A 23,152-nucleotide genomic window follows, 5' to 3' on the forward strand; every position below is an offset into this window, starting at 1 on the left:
AACATTAAAAAAAAAAAATATATATATATTTTTTTTTTTTTTAATGTTTATTTTTAAGAGAGAGAAAGACAGGGTGTGAGTGGAGGAGGGACAGAGAGCGAGGGAGACACAGAATCTGAAGCAGGATCCAGGCTCCCAGCTATCAGCACAGAGCCCGATGCGGGGCTCAAACCTACGAACCGTGAGATCATGACCTGAGCTGAAGTCGGACTCTTAACTGACTGAGCCACCCAGGTGTCCCGATATTTGTTTGCTTTTTTTAAAGTTTGTTTATTTTTGAGAGAGGAGGAGGGGCAGAGAGAGAGAATCCCAAGCAGTCTCCACACTGTCAGTGCAGAAACTGACGCGGGGCTCATGAACCTTAAGATCGTGACCTGAATCAAAATCAAGAGCCAGACGTTAACTGACTTGGCGCCCTTGATGTCTGTATTATTTATATCATCCATTTTAAACCATTTTATATATAATATATGTAATAATCTATAATCATCACATATTTCTTAACTGTATTGTGTGAAGCAGTAGAGGACCAAGGGTTCTGAGTATAATTTGTCCCTTCATGTTGTAGGCCTAGTCCTTGTTTTTGCTTTTCTCAAAAAAAAAAAAGGTAAGGACATCTGATCGTCCCCTTTGAAGTCCCTTTTGTATGCATTCTGAAAATGGAAATATATAAAACTCTGTAGATAAAGAAGGTTTATATAATGGAATAGTTTCTCCTTTTGGTTACCTAGGCATTGGTTTCTAAGTGCTGTTTCTGGTGCTAGCTGACCCGTTTTCAGATCTTGGTTCACTACTTTCTAGCCTTGGGGTCTTTGGCAAGTTACTGCTCTCTGTCAAAAATGAGGAGTATAAATGTTAATTCCTAAGTTGTTAAAACACCAAAATAAAAAGTTACATTGATTTTTATCCATAAATGATTCGCGTTAACTCCTGCATCTCAATTAACTTTTTTAAAAATTCCTTAGACTGTGGATTTGCTTAAGAGCTATTATATTTGTGCTTAAATTTAAAATAAGAATCATTTAAACCATGGTCATTAAAAGAAAAAGTTCCATATTCTGTGGCAGTTGCATCTTGCAAGATACGAACTTGATTAGTCCATTCCATCTTTTAATAACATCTAGGCTTGGGGAAAATTGTTAATGTTTATTGATTATTCCTAATTATTCCTTTGCAGATAGCACAAAGCCTAGCATAGCACATAGTAGACACTCAAGTCTTTTTAAATCATGACTGAGTCATGTTAGTTTAATGGTTAAAACATTGCTAATGACGTAGGAATCAGAAACTTAACCTTATTTTGACCTATTTGTAACTTTACTCTTCCCAATATTTTTCTTAAATATTTCAAATACATTATGTTGTAGAATGGAAAGATATTCATAAAATCCAGTCTCCTATTATCCAGTCATTAAGTCAGAATCATCATCTTTAAATTAAAGAGACTAGATGTTATTTATAGGCATTTCACAAGCTATTATTTAGCTTCGTATCAATGAAGGTACCATTTTGAGCTTGAAAGGTGGATTATTTTAACAAAAATGTTCTGTAGATAGACGTCCCCCCCTCTTGATCAGCTTATGTGGTTAAATGGATCAGACCACCACTGGGTACGTTTGATCTCCTGAAATTATACAAATCTGTGTGTATGTATATGCACGTGCAAGTACACATGTATTTCTTGTTTTTAATTTTTTTTAATGTTTATTTTTGAGAGAGAGAGAGTGAGCGAGTGCGGGGGGAGGGGCAGAGAGAGAGGGAGACACAGAATCCGAAGCAGGCTCCAGGCTCTGAGCCGTCAGCACAGAGCCCGACGCGGGGCTCGAACTCACGAGCCGTGAGATCATGACCTGAGGTGAAGTCAGACGCTCAACCGACAACCACCCAGGCGCCCCAGTACACACGTATTTCTTTACTGTATCTCTTTAGAGTGGTTGGTTTTGGAAAGCAGTTAGTATTTGAATTTGCATTAACGTGTGTTCTTCGAAGGTGGAACGAGCCAGTCAGATGTTTCTCCTCTTCCTGCGGTCCCATCGAGTTCCGATTTGGAAGCGGGTGAAACCGCAATGGAAGTAGATCCTTCAGCCGAGCAGCTTCTTCAGCCTTCGACATCCTCTACGGCGTCAGCTCAGGCTCATTCGACATCATCTTCTACAGAAAGCCCTCATTCTACTTCTTTGCTGTCTTCTCCAGACAACGAACGAAGGCAGGCTGTGGAGGCATCTGGACGCCATACACATCATCAGTCTGGTGAGGATGCTACTCATTAAATAGGCTGCGGTTCACCTGATGATTTCTGATAATGAAAACTTCTCTATGGGCTGATTTGAAAGATACTAAATCACATGAACCCACTCTTGCCAGAATAAATGATCAAAATGACATGTGATACGTGAACATGTAACATAAACACAGACTTCAAGTGTGCCTAACTTGAATGAATTTAACAATTATCAGGAATCTTCAGTTTACCTAAGACAGTTCTTTAAAAAATATAGGTACCGGCAGATAGTGTTTTGACATAGTTTAATGCAGTTGACTTTAAGATTACTTTTATATACCGTTATAGACCAAAATGTATTTCTAGACTTATTTGGTTATAAGTCTGTTTTAAAGTGATCATGAAAATATAGCCCTAATTGTTATTAGTTCTAATGCATTTATATTTCTTATTATTTTTCTTTAAATCCGGAAATACTTTTAATACATTCTGTGTGGTGCATTTGATAACATCTCTTGTCAACAACATATACAACTTACGAAAAGAATTATTTGTCCTATATTTACATGAAAGAGAATTGTTTTAACAAGTCCTTGTCTTCTTGGTACTTGATGTTAGTGGGAAAATGTCAGTTCCTAAATTCTGCTAAAATACTTTTTTCCTCTCAATATTAAAACGCCTCATGTTCAACTTTCCCCCCCCAACTATGGAATGTACTAGTATTTTTAACAGTAATTTTTAGCAGATATAATTTACTTGGCATTTTAACTGTGTACATGTAATTATAATGACCACTAAGATTTTATTCGTGTTTTTCTTTGGGTTCCTCTAAAGAAGCATTTTACTTGACACATAATAAAAATTAGCAACTAGTGATACAGCTGGCAGGCCTAAGCTAAAACCTGTAAAAATTTTCTAACAGCTTAACTGCCACAAGCTGTCACTTTATTCTTGCCACTCTGAAATCTGATACTAGATCACCAAATATGGGGTGTTTTATAGCAGGCATTTTTTTTTTTATCAGTATGTCTTATTTTGGTCATTCATTTCCAGTTTCTTTGGAAATAGAAGCCAGAGTCAGTTATGTAACTATTAACACTTGTGGACAATTTGTAATAATAAGCTAAAGCAGAGCTATAAAATCAGGTTTTCTACTCTCTAATTGACATAGTTAACATTTCAGCTTATGGGAAAATAAAATATTTTGGAGTGTTTGCGAAGTAGGGACAGAATCAGTCCAAAGTTTGTTCGTCAGAGCAGGTAAAGTTGGTGTAAAAAAAAAAAAAAAAAAAAAAAAAAAAAAGTAATAGCATTCTTGGAAATATTCTTAAAGATTCTGATCAATTATAAGTTATCAGGAAAACTGAGCAAGAACATTCCCCGGCTTATATTCATGTTCCACTGAATTCTAACTCCACTGGTTTTTAAACACACTTCTGAGTAAAGTACTTAGTTTGGAGTTTCATTTTTCTTTTTTTGTTACAGATATTTAACACAGTTAATATTGCATTTCAGATTGCTAAATCCCTTTCAATATTTAATGTAAGTATTAAGTAGCAATTTGAATCATCAAAATAGAAAAAAACATTTGTGATGATCATGTGATCATTGTTTTGATCATTAATTGGCACCTTTGCCTGTAGTTTTTTTTTAAGATATAAGGAAATAGTTTTAACTGGTAGAGTCTCAAAAGAATTTTGGTTGATTGCACTATGGAAAATTGGAATATTTCCATGTTGTGAAGATAGTATCGCTGTTGAAGAAAATGATTTGATGTTAGATGTAACATCTAAAGATTATGCCTGGAATTGTTTTGATAGCAAGCTTTGATTATCCCTTACTTTAACAATAAGGGCTTAATGAGTTTTTCTGTTTTGCTTCATTCTCCCCCCCTCCACCCCGCAGTCTCTTCTGCACTTCTAGGTTCAGATAGGTTTATGGATACTAGGAATAGGGCAGAGTGTCATCTCAGAGCCATGATTTTTATGACAAGCATACTTTCTTTTATTGTGCTTTAGTTTGTTGTGCTTGGCGTATATTGTGTTTTTTACACATCGAAGGTTTGTGGCAACCCTGCGTGGAGCTAGTCTGTTGGCACTGTTTTCCCAACAGTGTTTGCTCACTTCGTGTCTGTGTCACATTTTGGTAATTCTCACAGTATTTCAGACCTAGTCACTATTATCATATTTGTTACGGTGATCTGTGATTAGCGATCTTTGATGTGACTAGTGTCATTGATTTGGGGCACCACAGACGCCACCCACACACGGCAGGGAGCCTGCTCGGTAAATGTGCATATGTTCTGACTGCTCTTCCAAACAACTGTTCCGCTCTCCCTTTCTCTCTTCTTGGGCCTCCCTATTTCCTGAGACACAACAGTATTGAGATTAGGCCAGTTAATAACCCTAAAATGGCTTCTAAGTGTTCAAGTGAAAGGAAAAGTCGCATATCTCTCACTTTAAATAAAAAACTAGACATGGCTAAGCTCAGTGAGGAAGGCACGTCAGAAGCCTAGATAGGCAGGCAGAAAGCTAGGCTTCTTGTGCCAAACGGTTAGCCAAGTTGTGAATATACAGAAGTTCTTGAAGGAGGTTAACAGTGCTACTCCAGCGAACACACAAATGATAAAGAGAGCATAACAGGCGTATCGCTGATACGGAGAAAGTTTTAGTGGTCTGCATAGCCACAACATTCCCTTAAGCCAAAGCCTAATCCAGGGCAAGGCCCTCACTCTCTTCAGTTCTGTGAAGGCCCAGAGAGGTGACGAAGCTGCAGGAGAAAAGTTTTGAAGCTAGCATTTCCTATTCTGAAAATCCGAGGGCCCTTAAGATTTATTCTAAATGTACTCTGCCTGTGCTCTAGAAATGGAACAAGCCTGGATGCATGGTTTGCTGAATATTAAGCCCACTGTGGAGACCTGCTGCTCAGAAAACAAGATTCTTTTCAAAATATTCCTGTTCATGTACAATGTGTCAGGTTACCCTAGAGCTCCGATGGAGATGTACAGCAAGATTTATGTTTTTATGCTGCTAACACAGCATCCATTCTGCAGCCCTTGGATCGAGGAGTCATTTTGACTTTCAAGTCTTCTTATTTAAGAAACACCTTTTGTAAGGCTAGCTGCCATAGATAGTGATTCCTCCGATGGATCTGGGCAAAGTAAATCGAAAACATTCTGGAAAGGATTCCCCATTCAAGATGCCATTAAGAATGTCATGATTCATGGGGCACCTGGGTGGCTCAGTCTGTTAACCATCTGACTTCTTCTCGGGTCATGATCTTGAGGTTCATGAGTTCAAGCCCCATATCGGGCTGACTGCTGTCGGTGCAGAGCCTGCTTCAGATCCTCTGTCCCCCTCTCTCTGCACCCCTCCCCCACTTGCACTCTCTCAAAAATAAGTAAACATTTAAAAAAATTAAAAAATAAATAAAAAGAATATCATGATTCATGGGAAGAGGTCAAAATATCAACATGAATAGGAGTTTGGCAGAAGTTGACTCCAGCCCTCATGGGTGACTTGGAGGGGTTGCAGACTTCAGTGGTGGAAGTGACTGCGGGTGTGGTGGAAACAGTACGAGAACTGGGACGAGAAGCGAAGCCCGAAGATGGGACTGAATCGCTGCAATCTCAGCATCAAACCTGACGGGATGAGGAGGTGCTTCTCATGGGTGAACAAAGAAAGTGGTTTCCAGAGATGGAGTCTACTCCTGGTGAAGATGCCGTGAAGATTGTGGAAATGACAACAAAGTACTTAGAATATTACATAAACTTAGTTGATAAAGCAGTGGCAGGGTTTGAGGGATAGACTTGAAGTGTGAAAGTTCAACTGTGGGTAAAACGCTGTAAAATAGCCGCTACGAAGAAACCGTCAGCGAGAGAAGTGAGGCGATGCCACAGCTGTCCCGCCCTTCAACAGCCTGGTCAGTCGGCAGCCGTCAGCATCCAGGCAAGACTCTCCACCAGCGAAAAGATTGTGACTCGCTGCAAGTTCAGATGATGGCTACTTTTTTATTTTTATTTGTGAGCAATGAAGTGATTTTTAGTTAAGGTATGTATATTGGTCTTTAGACATCATGCGGTTGCGCATTTAATAGACTACAGAATAGCGTAAAGGTAACTTTTATATGCACTAGGAGACCAAACAATTCAGTTGACTTGCCTCATTGGATATTTGCTTTATTGCGGTGCCTTGGAACCAGACCTGCAGTATCTTCAAGGCGTGCCTCTACGGCCTTGCATAGACATGGAATGGAAAGTGTGCTTCCTCCTTTGCTGTGGATCCACTTTGTGTGAATGTTTCCTTTATGCCCCTTGTATTTCCTCTGTCACGTTTGCTGGGGGGAAGGAAAGGAGCGATGGGAACATGAAAACTTGCCTGGCAAAATGCCATCTGTGAACCTAATTATTTGCCTTCTCTTAGTCCGCAGTGGAGTCACTGCGTCGTAGTGAAGAAAGTCACAACCACACGTTTCACTGGGTGCTCCGTGCTGTGTCAGAACAGTCTTTCAACACTGCGGCTCAACAACTAGCCAGAGTGTTTATTTCACACCTTCTTGTCTCCCAGAATTTGAGCACTCCCCTTTCACCCTCATCCTATCCCCAAGCTGATAACCTTCTCATTCACAGTGGGGCGGTATGGGGGGCACTTTTTCCTACTTTCGAATCTCCTGACATTCTAGCATCTGTGATAGAAGCAGACACATTTTGAGAAGAAGTGTGTCTGTTCCTGTCAAAGGCTAGACAGTGCAATTCCCATCCCTTTCCAAATTCTCAGGGACTTTGCTTCTTCTCCAGCATCATTATTATTGCCTTTTCTGTTGCATTGGTCCTTTTCCACCTCAGACATGAGCTGTTATTATCTCCTGTCTTAAAAAAATCTTCCCTTAATTATCCCACGTTCTCCTCCAGACTTGTGTCTTTGCTTCTTGTATAATTAGAGTCTTCAAAAGAGTTGCTCGCATATACCGTCTCCATTTTCTTACCATCTTCCATGTGTTTATCAACCAACTCCTGTCTGCCTTTCAACTCCGTTTCCACTGAAACTTTTTGTCAGTCACCAGTGACTTACGTTTCGCCAAATTTGCCAAATTTTATCCCTCTCTGTTGGTATCTTACCAGGTTTTTAAATCCATTTGCATTTAACATAGTCTGTCACTCCTTTCTGAAAACACTTTCTTTTCTTGGCATCTGATACCACTTTGCTTATTTATTCTTATTATCAACTGTAGCTGGTTTTCAGTAATCACTGTTGATATTTCTTGTTCTATTACACTTCTGAATATTTTAGTAGAAATCCTTAGTCCGTGCTCTTTGCTCTATTCTGTATCCGTGGGGAGTTGTTGCATCAATTCACATAGCTTCTAAAAAATTATTTTTTAATTTTTTAATTTGAGAGAGAAAGCTTGCAGGAGGGGCCGAGGGTGGAGGGAGGGAGGGAGGGAGGGAGGGAGGGAGAGAGAGAGAGACAGAGACAGAGAGAGAGAGAGAGAGATTGAAAGAGAGAATCTTAAGCAGGCTCCATGCCCAGCATGGAGCCCGACACGAGGCTCGATCCCATAACCTTGGGATTGTGACCTGAGCCGAAATCAAGAGTTGGTCGCTCAACTGACCGAGCCACCCGGGTGCCCCTCACGTGACTTTTAATAGCTTCTCTGAGTTGAAGATTTCTAAATGTATGTCAACAATCTGATCTCTGCTTTGAGTTACAAAGTCCTATGTCCAAATGCTTATTTGACCCTTCTTTTTAGTTGTCTTTGGATATCTTAAGCTTAACACGTCCAAACTAAAACTTAATTTAACCTCCTGTCCTTCCTGTCTGCCAATCTCTTCCATATTAGCCATTTTATATTTTAGTAAATTTAAAACCACCTGCCCCGTTTGCTTATTTTAACAGCGTCTGTGTTATTCTTGATTCCTTGCTTTCCTACATGTCCCACGCTCAGTCCGTCAGCAAGTCCTGTTGGTTTGTGTCTAAAATAACTTCTACTTCTTACATCTCACCATCATTTCTTGTCTGCTAATTGATCTCCTGTATCTACCCTCACTCCCTTATCATTTATTCTCCATGCAGCAGCCAGGATGAGTATTTTATAGTATTAAATCAGATTATGTAACTTTGCTGTTTAAAACCCCTCAAAGACTTCTAATTGCACTTAGAAGTCTAACTTTAAAAAAACTGAAACTTTCTTATACCGTGGGTCTGTAAGAACCGACATGGTCTGGGTTTTGCCCCCCTCTCCAACCTCACTTCATATCACTTTCTTAATTCCCAGGGATCATTATGCTCTACCTGCATTGGTTTCCTTTATTTCCTTGAATGTGCCAGGCAGGTTCTCTTCTGCCTCTTTGTTTCTGATTCTGAGCCTTTGTACTTCTTGTTCTCTTACCGAGAAGCTTCCCCCCTCCATCCCGGCTTATTGTAGCCAACTTCTTTTTCCTTGTGTCTCAGTTCAAGTGTCACTTAAAGGAGGTCTTTCATTCTTACCGTAGCTAGATTCATCTTTCTTTACTAAAATGTTTTTTATATAGCCCTGTTTACTTTGTGATAAGCACTTATTAAAATTAAAAAAAAATTTTTTTTTAACATTTACTTATTTTTGAGAGACAGAGTGTGAACGGGGGAGGGGCAGAGAGAGAGAAAGGGCGACAAAGATCTGAAGTAGGCTCCAGGCTCTGAGCTGTCGGCACAGAGCCCAGCGTGGGGCTCGAACTCGCTGACCGCGAGATCATGACCTGAGCCGAAGTCGGATGCTTAACCAGGCCACCCAGGCACTCCATCACTTATTAAAATTTGTAATTATTTTGGGGCACCTAGCTGGCTCAGTCAGTGGAGCATGCAACTCTTGATCCTTGGGGTTGTGAGTTCAAGCCCCATGTTGGGCATAGAGATTACTTTAAAAAAAGAAGAAGAAAATTTGTAATTATTTTGTTCATTTTGGATTGATTTATGACTTGTTTCTTTTTTTGAGAATGGTTTTATTTTTCATTTTCATTTTTGAGAGAGAGAGAGTGTACGTGAGCAGGGGAGAGGCAGAGAGAGAGGAAGAGACAGAATCCCAAGCAGGCTCCACACTGTCAGCGCAGAGCGTGACATGAGGCTCAAGCTCACAAACTGCGAGCCGAAACCGAGAGTCAGACACTCAGCAGACGGAGCCACCCACGTGCCCCCAAATGTTTTTATTTTAATCTAGATAAAAGAATATGTATAGAGAAGGCCGTTTCTTTGGATTGAATGGGGTCATCAGTACATAGAGGTCTCACCTTGAGAAGTGAGTCACCAGAGGGATCCATCCGTGTGCTTCTAATTAAATGGGCCACTCAGACAATGAGAATTTCGTTTACTTAATATATGATAGGCCTTATGTGTGAATTCCTGCTTATTTACAAATAACTGTCCAGGTTTACACATTTATTTAGGTCTATTCAAAATCTTTACAGTTACATTGAGCTCTGTAGAAAAATTAGCGGGAACAGCAGTTGCTCTGTTGTACAGCATAGCAGAGCAAATCTTTCAAAGCCCAAATATCCAGATCACAGCTTCCTTAAAGGAGACCAGAGTCTACTCAGTCGAGGTAGAGACAGTATATAGATTAGAAGCAAGTGGAAATATTAGGTTAATGGTCACTTTGGGGAGACCAAAGAAGAGACCAAAGGAACTTGGAAGTCAATAAAGGAGTGACAGTTCTAGGGAAAAAATGCACAAGGATCACCCGGCCAAGAAGCAAGGTGGGGTGGAGGACAGAGCCACAGCAGGCAGATTAGGTTCCACCAAATTAGATGGAGAAGTAATGCAGTGTCCAGGACAAAAGAACCTATGTATTGGAGGCAGGACGTGAGGTTAGAGCTGAGGGGACCTTTGTCGGGTCAGCTGTAGTTTATTGTTCTTCCATTTCAGTGGGAACTGCGTCACTGGGGAGATTAGCCCAGAGTCCGTCAGCGGAAAACAGGCAGTGGGCAGGTCGTTTCAGGAGATGGAGGTACGGATTTCCCATAAGCAATTCCTGACACATTGTTGAGGGTTTTTTTGTTGCTTTTAAAATTCAACCCCAAAGTATTCATTGTATTCACTTTCCATTTTGGTTCATGTCAACAAAAACTAATTCTCAGTGCATTTATTCGCATTATAAATTATATGTTTATGTGTTTTTTAAAGGACATAATGTGTATGTATCTTCACCTGCTAGCAAGACTGTTGTTTAGTCTGGTTGTTTAGTCTGCTTAGTCTGTTTGGAATTTTTAACTTAATATTTGCCATTCCTAGTTGGCTGTGGCAACTTCTGTACCTAGCTTCATTTTTTTGTCTTAAGCCGGGGGCTTGGGGGAAGCCACAATACCAGCCTTAAAAGTAAAGGAGCAAATTCTTCTTTAAAAAGCACCGGAAGCATTGAATAAATAGTTCGGGACGTTATCCTAACTAAATGTTGATTTTCCGAGTTATAGAGCATCAGGGCTTGCACTTAGAGCCCGCTGTTTATATGTTACATCACATAGTGGATCTAGATGGAGACTCTCCTATCCCCGTGAAACACTTGGCAGCTCCAGAGAGAGGGTTTGCAATGATGATGAAGTCAGGTGAATTTTTTTGTGGTTTTTGTTTTCTTAGCAAAGTTTGACGTATACGTAGTCTCTTCATGGTAAATTGTTTTGAATTGTAAAATAACAAACTTTATGGGTGCACAGTAATTCTTTATATTGCTTAAAGCATTGCTGTTATGCCATCAATAAATACGGTGTATGTCTATACCTAAAAAGAAGGCACTGTGCCACTGAGCATCCTAATTTATTCATCAGTGAATACCGTCCTGCTCGGTGCTAGAAAATTTCCTAGGAAGAACCTAGCATTGGGAGACGGTGATGATACTTGAATTGTTTGCTAAATCTTAACTGCCAGTCGGCTGACTGAATAAAATTCTTTATAAGTAGAGAACTTGGTAACAAGATGTTAATGTCTCTGGCACGATTGATTCAGGAAACAACCAAATTTGCACCTTTATACTCCAGGTAAACGAGGCTAGAAGTCGTCGGGGGGGTTTGTGTAATTTGCTGCCAGCGTCAACAAGAGACACAGAATTCTTTGTGCCGCCACCATCAAGTCAGCAGCCCTTGCGTCTCTGCCTTGCCTTTGGTTGTGGTGAAGTCGTTCTGGACCTATTTAGAGCCGCCTCCTCTGCTTACCACTGCAGCTCGTCTCTGGGGCTGCTCGGGGACAGCATTCTTGCATTTGCCCCCTTCTCTTCATGTGTCCTCTTTCTTCCTTCCCTCAGTTAAACATTGCTCATCAGCACACAGACATATGTGTTATTTCCCAAACTAAATAAACTTCCCTGGGCTCTTTATCCCCACCCCCAGCCATCGTCCAATCTCTCTGTTCCCTGTTAGCAGCAAATCATCTGGAAAGAGTATATGTGTGCCTTGTGTCTCTACTCCATTACCTCCTCTTTCTCTGGAACCTGTTCCAGTCGCGTTTTGGCCCCTGTGATTTCTGCTGAAATAGCTTGTCAAGATCATGAATGACTTCCAACGTGCAAAAGCCAGTGGTTAATTCTGGGTGTCTTTTTTGTCATATTAGCAGCCTCTGACACAGCTGCTCCCTCCAACCTCCTCGCTGGCTTCTCCTTCCTACTCACGGCTTCTCCTTTCTATTAAACGCTGCAGTGTCCCCGAGTTCAGTTCTTAGACTTCTTTCTTCCTGCTTGCACTTGCAGCAGCTTCAAGTCACATCACCAGCGACATCCAATTTATTAGTGAATTCTAGAGTGTCGCAGCGAGTCCCTACTCAAGTTCTCCGCTGAGCTGTTAGTTCTCCTCTTCCCTCTGCTACTACCTGCTGCTCCATTTTTCCCCGTCACAAAAAATGACAAACTCTTCTTTTTCTTGTTACGTAGGCCCAGAATTTGGGGATCGTTCTGCATCTAAACTACCAGTGAATTCTTCTGCCGTTGCCTGTGATACGTCCCCCACCCAGACACACCTCCTCCTCTGAGCATTTGCACTCGCTCTTCCCTCCACCTGGAACGTTTCCTCCAGGCACCCGTGTGGTTTCCTGCCTCAGTCCTTGAGGTCTCTGTTCAAAAATCATCTTATGAGAGAAGCCTCCCTCAGTGATCATACGGAAAACAACCCCTCCTCCGCTACCTCTGTTCCCCTCATCTTACCCCGTCCAATTTACTTCACAGCAAGTGTCCCTGCTTTACACGAGCACCTGCGTGTATATTACATGTATGTGTGTGACGTGAGTTCACTGATGTCTTTCTTCCTTTCGGAACATACACTCCACATGAGTAGGGACCATTTTGTTCAGTGTTTTATTTCTCTCCCGAGCCTAAAACGATGCCTCATACATAGTAGGCACTCAAATGTATCTGCAGAATTCTATGTTATATTTCTACTTTTATCTATGACCGCTGCTTTAAGAAAATATTGAAGATTATATAAATATTTTTTAGGTAAAAAAAAAGTAAATGACAATTCTATTCAGCTGAAAACTATGTAACTTTGACTTTTTAAAGAGCCCTCCATTAATAAATTCCAAGAACTGTTTACAAATACATAACTTTTTCATAATTTTAATTGAATTTTCCTTATTATCTGATCGAAGTTAGCAATTTTGTATATAGATTAGATAACTGATAGTTACTAATTTTTCGTAGTATCGTTTTGTTATAGAAAGATGAAATTAGTGACGAAAGGAATATTTTAAAATGTTTTGCTTACGGAAGACTTTATTGTCATTCTATTTAGTTACTTAAATATCCTTCGAGACTATATGTGTGTAATTCATTTCGTTGTGGTTAAATAGACGCATTTGAATACGTAAGTGTGTATAGTGTATCTCCTAATGTGATGATCAGTAATTTCTTTCTCATGAGTAATTTGTTTTTAATATTCCTCCATGAGACGTGTTTTCTTTATACCCTTCTCTCTTTAATATGTAACAGATTCTTACCATTTCCTCTCTTATTACTATCTTTTCACCTTTTTTTTTTTTTTTTTTTTTCCTATCTGTGTCAGAATTTTTAAGGGGGCCTGAGATAGCTTTGCTCCGTAAGCGCCTGCAACAACTGAGGCTTAAGAGGGCCGAACAGCAGAGGCAGCAAGAGCTGGCTGCGCGCGCCCAGCAGCCTCCTTCCGGTCAGTCTTCTCACGAGGGCTCTTCCCAGGACCCTCGTGCCTCAGGTTATTAACGTCAAGTGTCCTCGAGCGGCTGGTAGAGTTGGTGTCTTAACACTGCTGCTGTGTAACAAGACGCTGCCCTGCCCTTCAGAAAGAGCTGATGGCGCTTAAGGCTTCTCCCCGCCTTTGTCGCATCCGGCGCTCCCCGTCGCGGCTAGAGGAACACGGGCGGCAGCGGTGTTGGCCGGAGAGCTGAACGTAGAATAATCCGTTATTTGGTTTGTGACATTTCTGCAAAGGGGCAGATGTTTATTACTTGTACGCTAATGAGCTACTTTCTAATAACCTAGTGAATTCAGAGCCTGCTTTGGCATTTCTATTGAAATTTCATACATGCTGAAATGATACCTGTGTTTATTGGCCCCTAGCCCTTCCTCTTCTTCTTCTGTTGTTTCTCCTTTGAACATTAGCCAGTATTCCTGGGAAGGTAGTAGTGCTAGATTTTAGAATTACGGTGTCGTTTGGCCAGCTAGCCTGCTGACTCAGTCATCCTCTTCTGTGATTATTTGCAAGTTTTCAGTATCTGCCTACTTATTCCTTGTGTACGTGATCAACTCTCTGATATATAGGACAACAAAAATACTCTACAGTCTCCTGCCAGAATAGTCTTATGCTATAAAACTCATGGGAGTTTATGACCGTGATAATCCGTGCCACTCTCTCTTTCTTTGAGCATTTTAATGGCCCAGTTCTCTCATGGCCAGGAAGCTCACGATAGTCCACAAATGTTTGTGGGAAGAATTATATAACATAAAACAGTTTGCCAATTTAATTCTTTCAAGATGGATGATAGGTATTATATATCCTGTCCTAGAGGTGCTACGTAGTAGGTGCTGTGCAAATCTTTGTTTAGGAACTGGAGTGTGTCCAGGGTCTCCCACAAATGAGATTATGATACTTTGATGTACTACTTTGTTTTGCCACCCTGCAGAGGTGGGGTATTCATTACTTTGAGAACTCTGATTTAATTACTTGGAATTCATTTATATATTGGTAGAACTTAGCAACCTCCACTTTATAAATAGCTGTTCTACCGTGTGCTGATAACAGAAGCACATTATATAATACCATGGTGAAATAAAATATATTTAAATGACTGTAATATAGGTGTGATGTTTGGAACAGATTCCGAGCCTCATTTTTAATTGAGTGTTATCAGCCAAGGAAAGACGTCTCTGACCATTTTTTTTTTTCCTGTACTTAAAACTGACTGGAAAGCTTGATTAAATGACAGTCATGACATTTAAGAATGAGACATTTTGCTATGATTTTGTGCTGTGCATAAAACTCTAGCCGAAGTGTTTCAAAAGTAAAAATTTTGCAACATAAAAACCAATAAGGAAGTTAAAGTGCTCCTACACATATTTAAATATTTTTAAAATACTGAAATATAGGAGGTAACAAACCAAATATTAAAGTGAGTTTGAGTATAAAATAAAACTGTCTACATTAGCAGGAAAGAAATGTACATTGTAGACATTAGAACAATATTTTTAGACTCATCCTTTCATATCTAGCTTACCAGTTTGAATTGAAACAGATTTTTTTTTACAAACAGTAAGCTTTAGAGTGATTATGTAGTCTCTGAAATAAGATGCTATTTTACCAACTCTGAAATTTCTTATTAAATAGTATCTAGTTTGGTAATCAGTCTATTTGTGGTAATCTTTAAAAAGTAGACACCTTGGGGCGCCTGGGTGGCGCAGTCGGTTAAGCGTCCGACTTCAGCCAGGTCACGATCTCGCGGTCCGTGAGTTCGAGCCCCGCGTCAGGCTCTGGGCTGATGGCTCGGAGCCTGGAGCCTGTTTCCGATTCTGTGTCTCCCTCTCTCTCTCTGCCCCTCCCCTGTTCATGCTCTGTCTCTCTCTGTCCAAAAAAAAAAAAAAAAAAAAGACACCTTGCCCATTTTGAGGTTGAGAAATGTGTTATCTTTACTTTGTTGTGTTTTGTTGAGGTGTTTTTTTTTTTTTTATGTTTATTTTTGGGAGACAGAGAGAGAGAGAGAGAGTGCATGCACGAGTGGAGGGGCGGGCAGAGAGAGAGGGAGACAGAATCTGAAGTAGGCTCCATGCTGCCAGCGCAAAGCCCAATGTGGGGCTCGAACCCACCAACCGTGAGATCATGACCTGCGCTGAAGTTGGATGCTCAATCAACCTAGCCACCCAGGCCCCTCTACTTTGTTTTTTAACACCCTGTTGGGCCCTGAGGCTGTCTTACATGGTCAATATTAGAGACCCTTAGGGCTAACAGTCAGTGTGTATTGTTCCCTTCACCATAAGGTAAAATACTTCCTCTGTATCACATGCTTTTTTTTTTTTAAGTTTATTTATTTATTTTGAGAGACACAGCATGAGCGGGGGAGGGTTAGAAAGAGAGAGGGAGAGAGGATCCCAAGTAGGCTCTGTGCTGTCAGCGCAGAGTCCGATGTGGGGCTCGAACTCATGAAACCGCAAGATCATGACCTGAGCCGAAACCAAGACTTGGACGCTTAACCAACTAAGCCACCCAGGCGTCCCTCATCTGCTTTTAACATAGCATTCATACGAGACATCTTAGACCCTAATAAGTCTAATCTTGACATGCCCTGTGTTTATTTGATAATACTACTTTTACTCTGTCCTCACATGTCATAAGAACACTATTTGGTAATTAAATAAGGAAAAGTTAAATAATGCATAGTTTGTTACAGAGGATGACTAATAAAAATCTGTATATTCTGTCCATGTAGTACATTTTTGATGTGAGGAAAAATGAATAAACTTAATACAGAATTCATCTTTTTAAGAACACACAAATTATAAAAATACAGAATAGGAATTCAGTTTATGAAATTCAACAAGGAGGTAGATTTTATTTGAATGACAGTTATTTTATTTTATTTTATTTTAAATAATTTTATTCATTTTTGAGACACACACACACACACACACACACACACATACACACTGTGAAGCAGGGGTGGAGCAGAGAGAGAGGGAAGCACAGAATCCGAAGCAGGCTCCAGGCTCCAGGGACCAAGCTGTCAGCACAGAGCCCGAATTCATGGGGCTCCAATTCACGAACTGTGAGATCATGACCTGAGCCTACGTCAGACGCTTAACCGACTGAGCCACCCAGGCGCCCCTTGAATAGCAATTATTAAAACATGTTCTTAAACTTAATGATTAGGTACAATATTGTCTGTGTATTGTGGACATTAATCGATCCATCATAGCTAATTTCTAAAAATTTCATTTTTCAAAGTCAGAATATATTACTTTAAAATATGTTTATTTTTCTAAACTAAAAAGTGCCTTTTATTTCCTAGGCTTTTAAAAAATACATCATAACTTATTTCTAGGCTTTGAGTGATTTTTTTTTTTTTTTTTCAATCATAAAGAGGTGAATTTGCCTTCATCAGATTACTGGTGGGATTCTTGTCCTGGCCTTATGACTAGATGAGCTCGGACTGATCATTTGGCTGCTTTGTGTCTCAGTTTCCCAATTACTGATTTATTTAGATAGTGTGGCCTGCCGTAATTTCCAGAGATGCCATAAGTATGGGGTAGACAATGTGGCGTAACATGTTTGCATTCCTAAGTAGAGCAGTACACATAATAATGGGCTGTCCTAATTGCCATATCTTCCACTTACCGCCTCAAAGTTACCTCCTATCACAGCCATGCACAGTTGACGGCATTCAGGGTTTTGAATGAGCTCTAAAGACGAATGCCCTAGACAGCTACGGCAGAGGCAGTCAGCGGATTGCTGATTTTCAACCCGACTCTTTTTTTCCATTTCAGGTCCTTTGAAGTCATGGGTTGCTGGCTCCTGCTCAGAGTGACAACACCCTGTGGAGTCTGCTGTACTGGCTCGACCACCACAGAGCCCCACTGGAGCATGGAGCCAGCCTAGAGGGGGTCAGGTAGGAACTGTTTTTTCACTTTATGGCACGGTTTTGCTGATTGGCAAAGAAAAAAAGTAATTCTTATACCCCAAGAGGGTATACAATATTGGTGATTATTTTTGAAAAAGGGCTTTTCAAAACTGAGCCATATTGGAAAAAATCAGCACTTACCCGATCCTGTGCAAGCAGGCTCTACACAACATCTAGTCCCCACTGTCCGTGACAACAGTCACGTGTAGCACTTCTCAGATGGATGCATTTGATCCTTGTTTTACTGTTTATAGCATAAGCTGTAGTTAGTAACTCAGATATGATGTCAGTCTCGTTCTATAAGCATCCGTGGCTACATTGAATGACAGAATCTGGGCACACCAGTGATGAGCGTCTTAGAACTTCAGTCATGGGAACACGTTCCATATTTTTCAGAACAGCTTCCTATCGTTATTTTTCATTCAGTATCGTGTTTCTGAACAAGAGGCAAGTAATAGTAACATTAATTGACCCTTTCCTATGTGCTATCTAAGTAGTTTACATGGATCATCTCGTTAAGTCTTCGTAAGAATAGTATGTGGTAGATACTGTGATTATTCCCGTTTTACAGATGGAGAAACTGAGACATAGAGACGTTAAATGACTTGTCCAGGGTTACGGTATTACTGAGTGGAAAAGCCAAAATTGAACCCAGAAGGCTGGCTGGCTCAGAGGGTAGAGCATGTGACTCTTGATCTTGGAGTCTTGAGTTCGAGCCCCATGTTGGGTTTGGAGCTACTTAAAAATAAAATAAAAACCTTATTAAAAGACTATAATTCCTTATTTTTGTCTACACTGGAGAAAATTCTGATGTCAAGGGGCTAAAGAGTTTTTTCGAGACCAAAACACAAATTTTTTGGAAATACACAGAAATTGGCCATGAGACACCTTGAGCTCAGCACTGAATGAGTTTAGCCTAAAGCTTATCTCTACCTTAAAACTAATAATTCTAAACACTTGCAATAAGCGGACCAACCATATTGCATTTTGTAATAAATTATTATGAGACCATATGATCTGATTTTTTTTTTTTTAAAGTTTATCTTAGAGCAAGCACGCAATGGGAGGGTCAGAAGGAGAGACGGGGAGGGGGGCGGGGGGAGAGAGAGAGAATCCTAAGCAGGTTCCACGCCATCAGCGCAGAGCCCGATGCGGGGCTCGAACTCACAAATTGTGAGATCATAACCTGAGCTAAAACCAAGAGTCAAATGCTTAACCGACTGAGCCACCCAGGCGCCCTAGTCTGATTTTTATTATGTAATGGGTGCTTTCTGGAAGATACTTATTTCACAGGCAAATGGGGTAGAACGTGCAAACACACTGACACAATCAGCATTGAACTAATTTTATTGTGTTAATATTTGGAAGTACTTCTGTAAGTTAGAAGTTATGGGTACTGTATTTATGAATATCTAGTGGTATGGAAACCTGTCACTTCACATGTTTATGTGCCAGGAAAATAATCCTTCCAAAAAACAGCTGCATGGTGCCCAAGATTGAAAATAGAACAAAGCAATGGTCAAGAAGGATTTCTTCTTAAAGATTGGTTTTTCAAGACGGAAGGAACAACAAATAATTCCCCAGCTACGTACAGTATTGTGACAGATATAAAACCAGTGAGGAAACCCTTTTCATTTAATACTATTTTAATGTAAACTTTTTAAATACCTTAAATCATTAAAGAGATTGAAAATATATAATTTTGAGGAGATAATAGCATTCTAGATCTTTCATTAATGGGTTTTTTAGAGACATACTCTTTCCTAAATTTTTATCTATAAAATTAAATAAGATGGTCTTTATTTCATAAGATTTGTACATTCCATAATGTTTGTGGAAAAATTTAATATTTGAAAAAAAGATTACCTAGAGAGTTGATAGTTTTCTGAGTGCTCTTAGTTATAAATGAAAGTACAGTGAAATGTAGAACAAACACAAATATAACAAAAAATATTTCATGAAACGCTTTCTAGGAGGATTTTCTAATACTTACTTCACTGTGATTCAAATTTTTGTTCAGTTTTTCTTTACTTTAAGGAATACAATTTTGGTCTTCTAAAAACCATCTTATCTGTTCTTGAAAAACAACATAGGTAGGAATGTTGTATCTATCCCTGAAATGGATAAATGAGAAGAAACTGTAGAAAGGAAAGCAAAGCATGGAGAGATTCAGGAACTGATTGAAATCCTATCATTTCTTCTTTCTTTTTTGTGTTGTGCAGATTTGTTGAACTGAATGTTCTGATGAAGAGGTGATAAGTAAGGATAAGCCAAAGCTATCATTCAGATGATGATCATGCGTTATCCAAATCTAGTAATTCAAAAGTCTCTGAGCAAACGTATCAGAAGGTAGACGATTTAAAGTTGATAGAAGTGGTCCTAGTGCCAAGATTTAGACTGTTAAATGTACAAATTGAAGCAACCAGGATATACTGAAAAACTTCTTAGCTATTAAGTTAAGGACGCTCTCAACTCAAGATATTTTATCTACTTTTGGGGAATAAAATGCCATTATGAATAGAAACCGGTGACTATCCAAAAGTGCAAGGTTTTTGTCTTGTTAACATTTGCTAAGTACTGGAACACAGGATATTAGAAACTAGGAATTAATCTTACATTCTGGGGGGAGCTGTGCTTATTATCCACATACTCTAGCCCCATTGGGACACTGGAACCCAAGCCAGGACTTAGTAGCCACCTCCTATTCCCTGGTGCCTTGCTTAAGTTACTAGGTCCCTAGGATGGCCAGGAAGAAAGAAGCTTAGATCTAAAAATGTCACACGGCTAATTATTGTCAGAACCAGGTTTAGAATCAAAACTCACTAACTCCAAACCAGTGCTCTTTCCATTTTATCATGCTGCCTTTTCCAAACAATAGAACCCATTTATAGAACAAATTCTTACACAGAAACTCAGAGCATCAAAAGGATGAAAAATTAAATGTTTTATTTGAAGCCGGGGTGGAAAGCATGAAGCCCAGACTGGGAGGCCTATTCCTTTCCTCTCTTTTCCTTTTCCCACCAGGCCCCTAAAAACTAAGGCTTCAACAGACCACAGTTTTAATATGCACAACATATCTTAGAGTTTTTAAAATTATCTGTGTTTCTGTCATGGCGATTACTTCGTTGAAGTTTTCTCTTACAAACCATTTTCTTTGTCTCACGTCTTCACTTGAGCTCCTGTTTCAGCTCAAGGTGCAATACCCACCGTCTAGCAGAGTGTAGTGAGCATCTCATTTCATGCTTTGAATCCTCCAGTCCAGAATGAAAGCCATCTGTAAGGGGCCAGAAAGGGGTTGAAGAAGGGGAAGGAGTCTTCCGTCTAGTGAAAGAGATAACTCTAGTTCTGTTTTATCTACCTTGTACCTTGTGCCTGTGCTAAGTGAATTTGACAAAAGGTATATGCATGGAAGCGGAAGAATATTTTCTCAGCTCATTCTTAGTTTGCTAAGTGCTTGCGTGGAATAACCTGTCTGAAGCACATGGCCCCGCTTACTCACTGCTTGGGAAGTATACCACGGTACTTACTTCTGTTCTCTGCCCTTATACATTTGTTTCTTAAGCTTAGAGTTGATCATGACATTGCTGTGCAGTTTTCTGCTGCTTACTTTTAAGTTGAAATCTCATTTTTGTTTCAGATTCTCCTTCTTCTGTGGTTAACAAACAGCTCGGATCCATGTCACTTGACGAGCAGCAGGGTGCGTGCAACAGGAGATGCGCTATGCCCATCCACCCATAGTTTTATTGCGATGCATAAACCAAGCTCTCTCTCTCTCACTTTTTCGTAGCATTTCGTTTCGATTATGGTCTAACAGTCAGTATTTTGTGGGCTAAATTGCCCTACGTGGTATTGTGCATAAAGGTCCTCCTTGGCCTGTGCGGATTATTTTCTACGTAAACTCAGTTTATTTCTACCTTTGGCCCCTTATGCCATCTTTAAATTCTCTTTTTATGACAATATTGTAATGGATATAAGCTATATCTACCTTGAAAAGCTGAGGTGTCATAAAACTGTGTAGAACTGTGGGGTGAGCTTACCATATTACCTAGTGGCTGACCCAGAAAAGGGTATTTGAACATGCTAATATTCTGTATTATCAAATGGCTATGGTAATATGTCACTTACCAGTGGTCAGACTACTGATAGCTTTACCTGTAAGGAATACAATTATGATCTCATTCTGTAGGGAAAATAGCGTCCACAGGTACTTGGCACGTGTGAAGTAGGACAGTGTAACATCAGCTTGAAAGCTCTGAGCACAGCCTGATGAGCCAGGTGACTTATTTTTCAAGCTTTATTACTAGCACATCAATCAAGGACAGCACAGAGATGGATTGGTAGAGGAAGACGTTCTGACCATGAGAAGGGGAAGCTGAAAAGAAGGATGGAAAGAGAAAGACTCTAAAAACGAAACAAACAGGCCGTTCAGAATTAGGGAAAGCAACTTTACTGTTGTACCTCCGAATTCCCTGGGTTATTCTAAACGTATTGTGATGCAGCTGGTAGAAACCAGTGATGTGAAGTTGTCCGGGATAACTTAAATAATACTTTTCTCTAAGAAGACAGATGCATCATCTCTCTACTATATTTTATAAATATGTTTCCAAAAAAATTGGGAAAAAATAACTTAGCTCTAAGGCCATAAGCTATTAGTTGGCTGAAAGTTGACACGTATAGGGTGCCTCATTTGCCAATGGTATTTGGGAACTTCAATATTATTGAAGTACCTGTTTAGTGTGAAACAGATCTGATTTTAGCAGTCTTCCTGGAGACATATTCAGAAACTAATTTTAAAACAAATTACTTCTGATCTTAAATTATTCTTTCGAGACCTGAGATGACCACTATTGCTGTGGGTGTTTCTGTTCTTGAGACTGCATGAATGATGAATGAGTTGGTAAATGAAATTTGAGAACTAAGAAATTAAGCATGTTTTGTCTGTATGCATTTATTGTAAAGGTATTAACAGCGAAGAATAATTCCCTTAAGGTAAAGTACAATTATATCACCATGTTATACTATATTGTACTACTGTTTAAAACTGCTCTCTAATCAAAAATCTTTTTTGTAAGGATATATGAATGCAAATAGTGTATCACTACCAGACAGTTGTGGCCAGATTCATATTCTGTTAATCACATAGAGTAATTTCCATAGATTATATTGAATATTTTATTCAGTTAAATTGGTACTTAATTTACATATGATATGGAATATGGCAGAAAGAGACCAAGAAAGGATAACTCGCAGATTTTTGGCATCAATGCCTGGGTGAATGATGATGCCACTTAACTAAGGTAGGTTAGTCTTGAGGCAGAAATCAAGAGGTTCTTTGTTTTTTGGCCATGTCAACTATGATATGCCTGTTAGTCATATAAGGAGAGGTGTTACATAAAAGGGCAAATACTGAGTAGGTTTGGCAGAAGCTATATCGTATTAGACTATCATCAATGAACTGTGTAATTAGAAACGTTCTAATGATGAACAGTATATCCAAATGAATTAAACCCTGAGCTTTTTTTTTTTTTTTTCACATGCCTTTTTGTTTAGCAGGATTACATCCTTTTTTTTTTTAGGTTTATTTATTTATTTTTGAGAGAGAGAATGCGGGAGGGGGGAAGGGGCAGAGAGAGAGAGGGAGAGAGAATCCCAAGCAGGCTCCGTGCTGTCAGCATGGACGCGGGGCTTGATCTCCCGAACCGTGAGATCATGACCTGAGCCGAAATCGAGTCAGACACTCAACCGACCGAGCCACCTAAGGGCCCCAGGATTACGTCATTTAAAAAGTACTGGGGACTTCTACATTACAGCCTTATACTACCTAAAAATAACTTCTGTAAAC

General features: G+C 39.8%; 1 protein-coding gene across 3 annotated transcripts in view; it reads left to right on the top strand.

Moving 5' to 3' along the window:
- The window catches only part of DCAF6 (DDB1 and CUL4 associated factor 6), a 133,733-nt gene that overhangs the window by 56,261 nt on the left and 54,320 nt on the right, over nt 1-23,152 (top strand). The window contains exons 10-12 of one of the 3 annotated variants that reach the window (XM_049635147.1): nt 1,990-2,250; nt 13,233-13,397; nt 20,948-21,007. In XM_049635147.1, the coding sequence (XP_049491104.1) occupies nt 1,990-2,250; nt 13,233-13,397; nt 20,948-21,007 (486 nt within the window). The remainder of the gene's footprint in view (nt 1-1,989; nt 2,251-13,232; nt 13,398-20,947; nt 21,008-23,152) is intronic. The other 2 variants (XM_049635145.1, XM_049635146.1) reach the window with 2 other exon arrangements.

This window comes from Panthera uncia, chromosome F1 (genome assembly GCF_023721935.1).
Source record: "Panthera uncia isolate 11264 chromosome F1, Puncia_PCG_1.0, whole genome shotgun sequence".
NCBI classification, from domain to species: domain Eukaryota; kingdom Metazoa; phylum Chordata; class Mammalia; order Carnivora; family Felidae; genus Panthera; species Panthera uncia.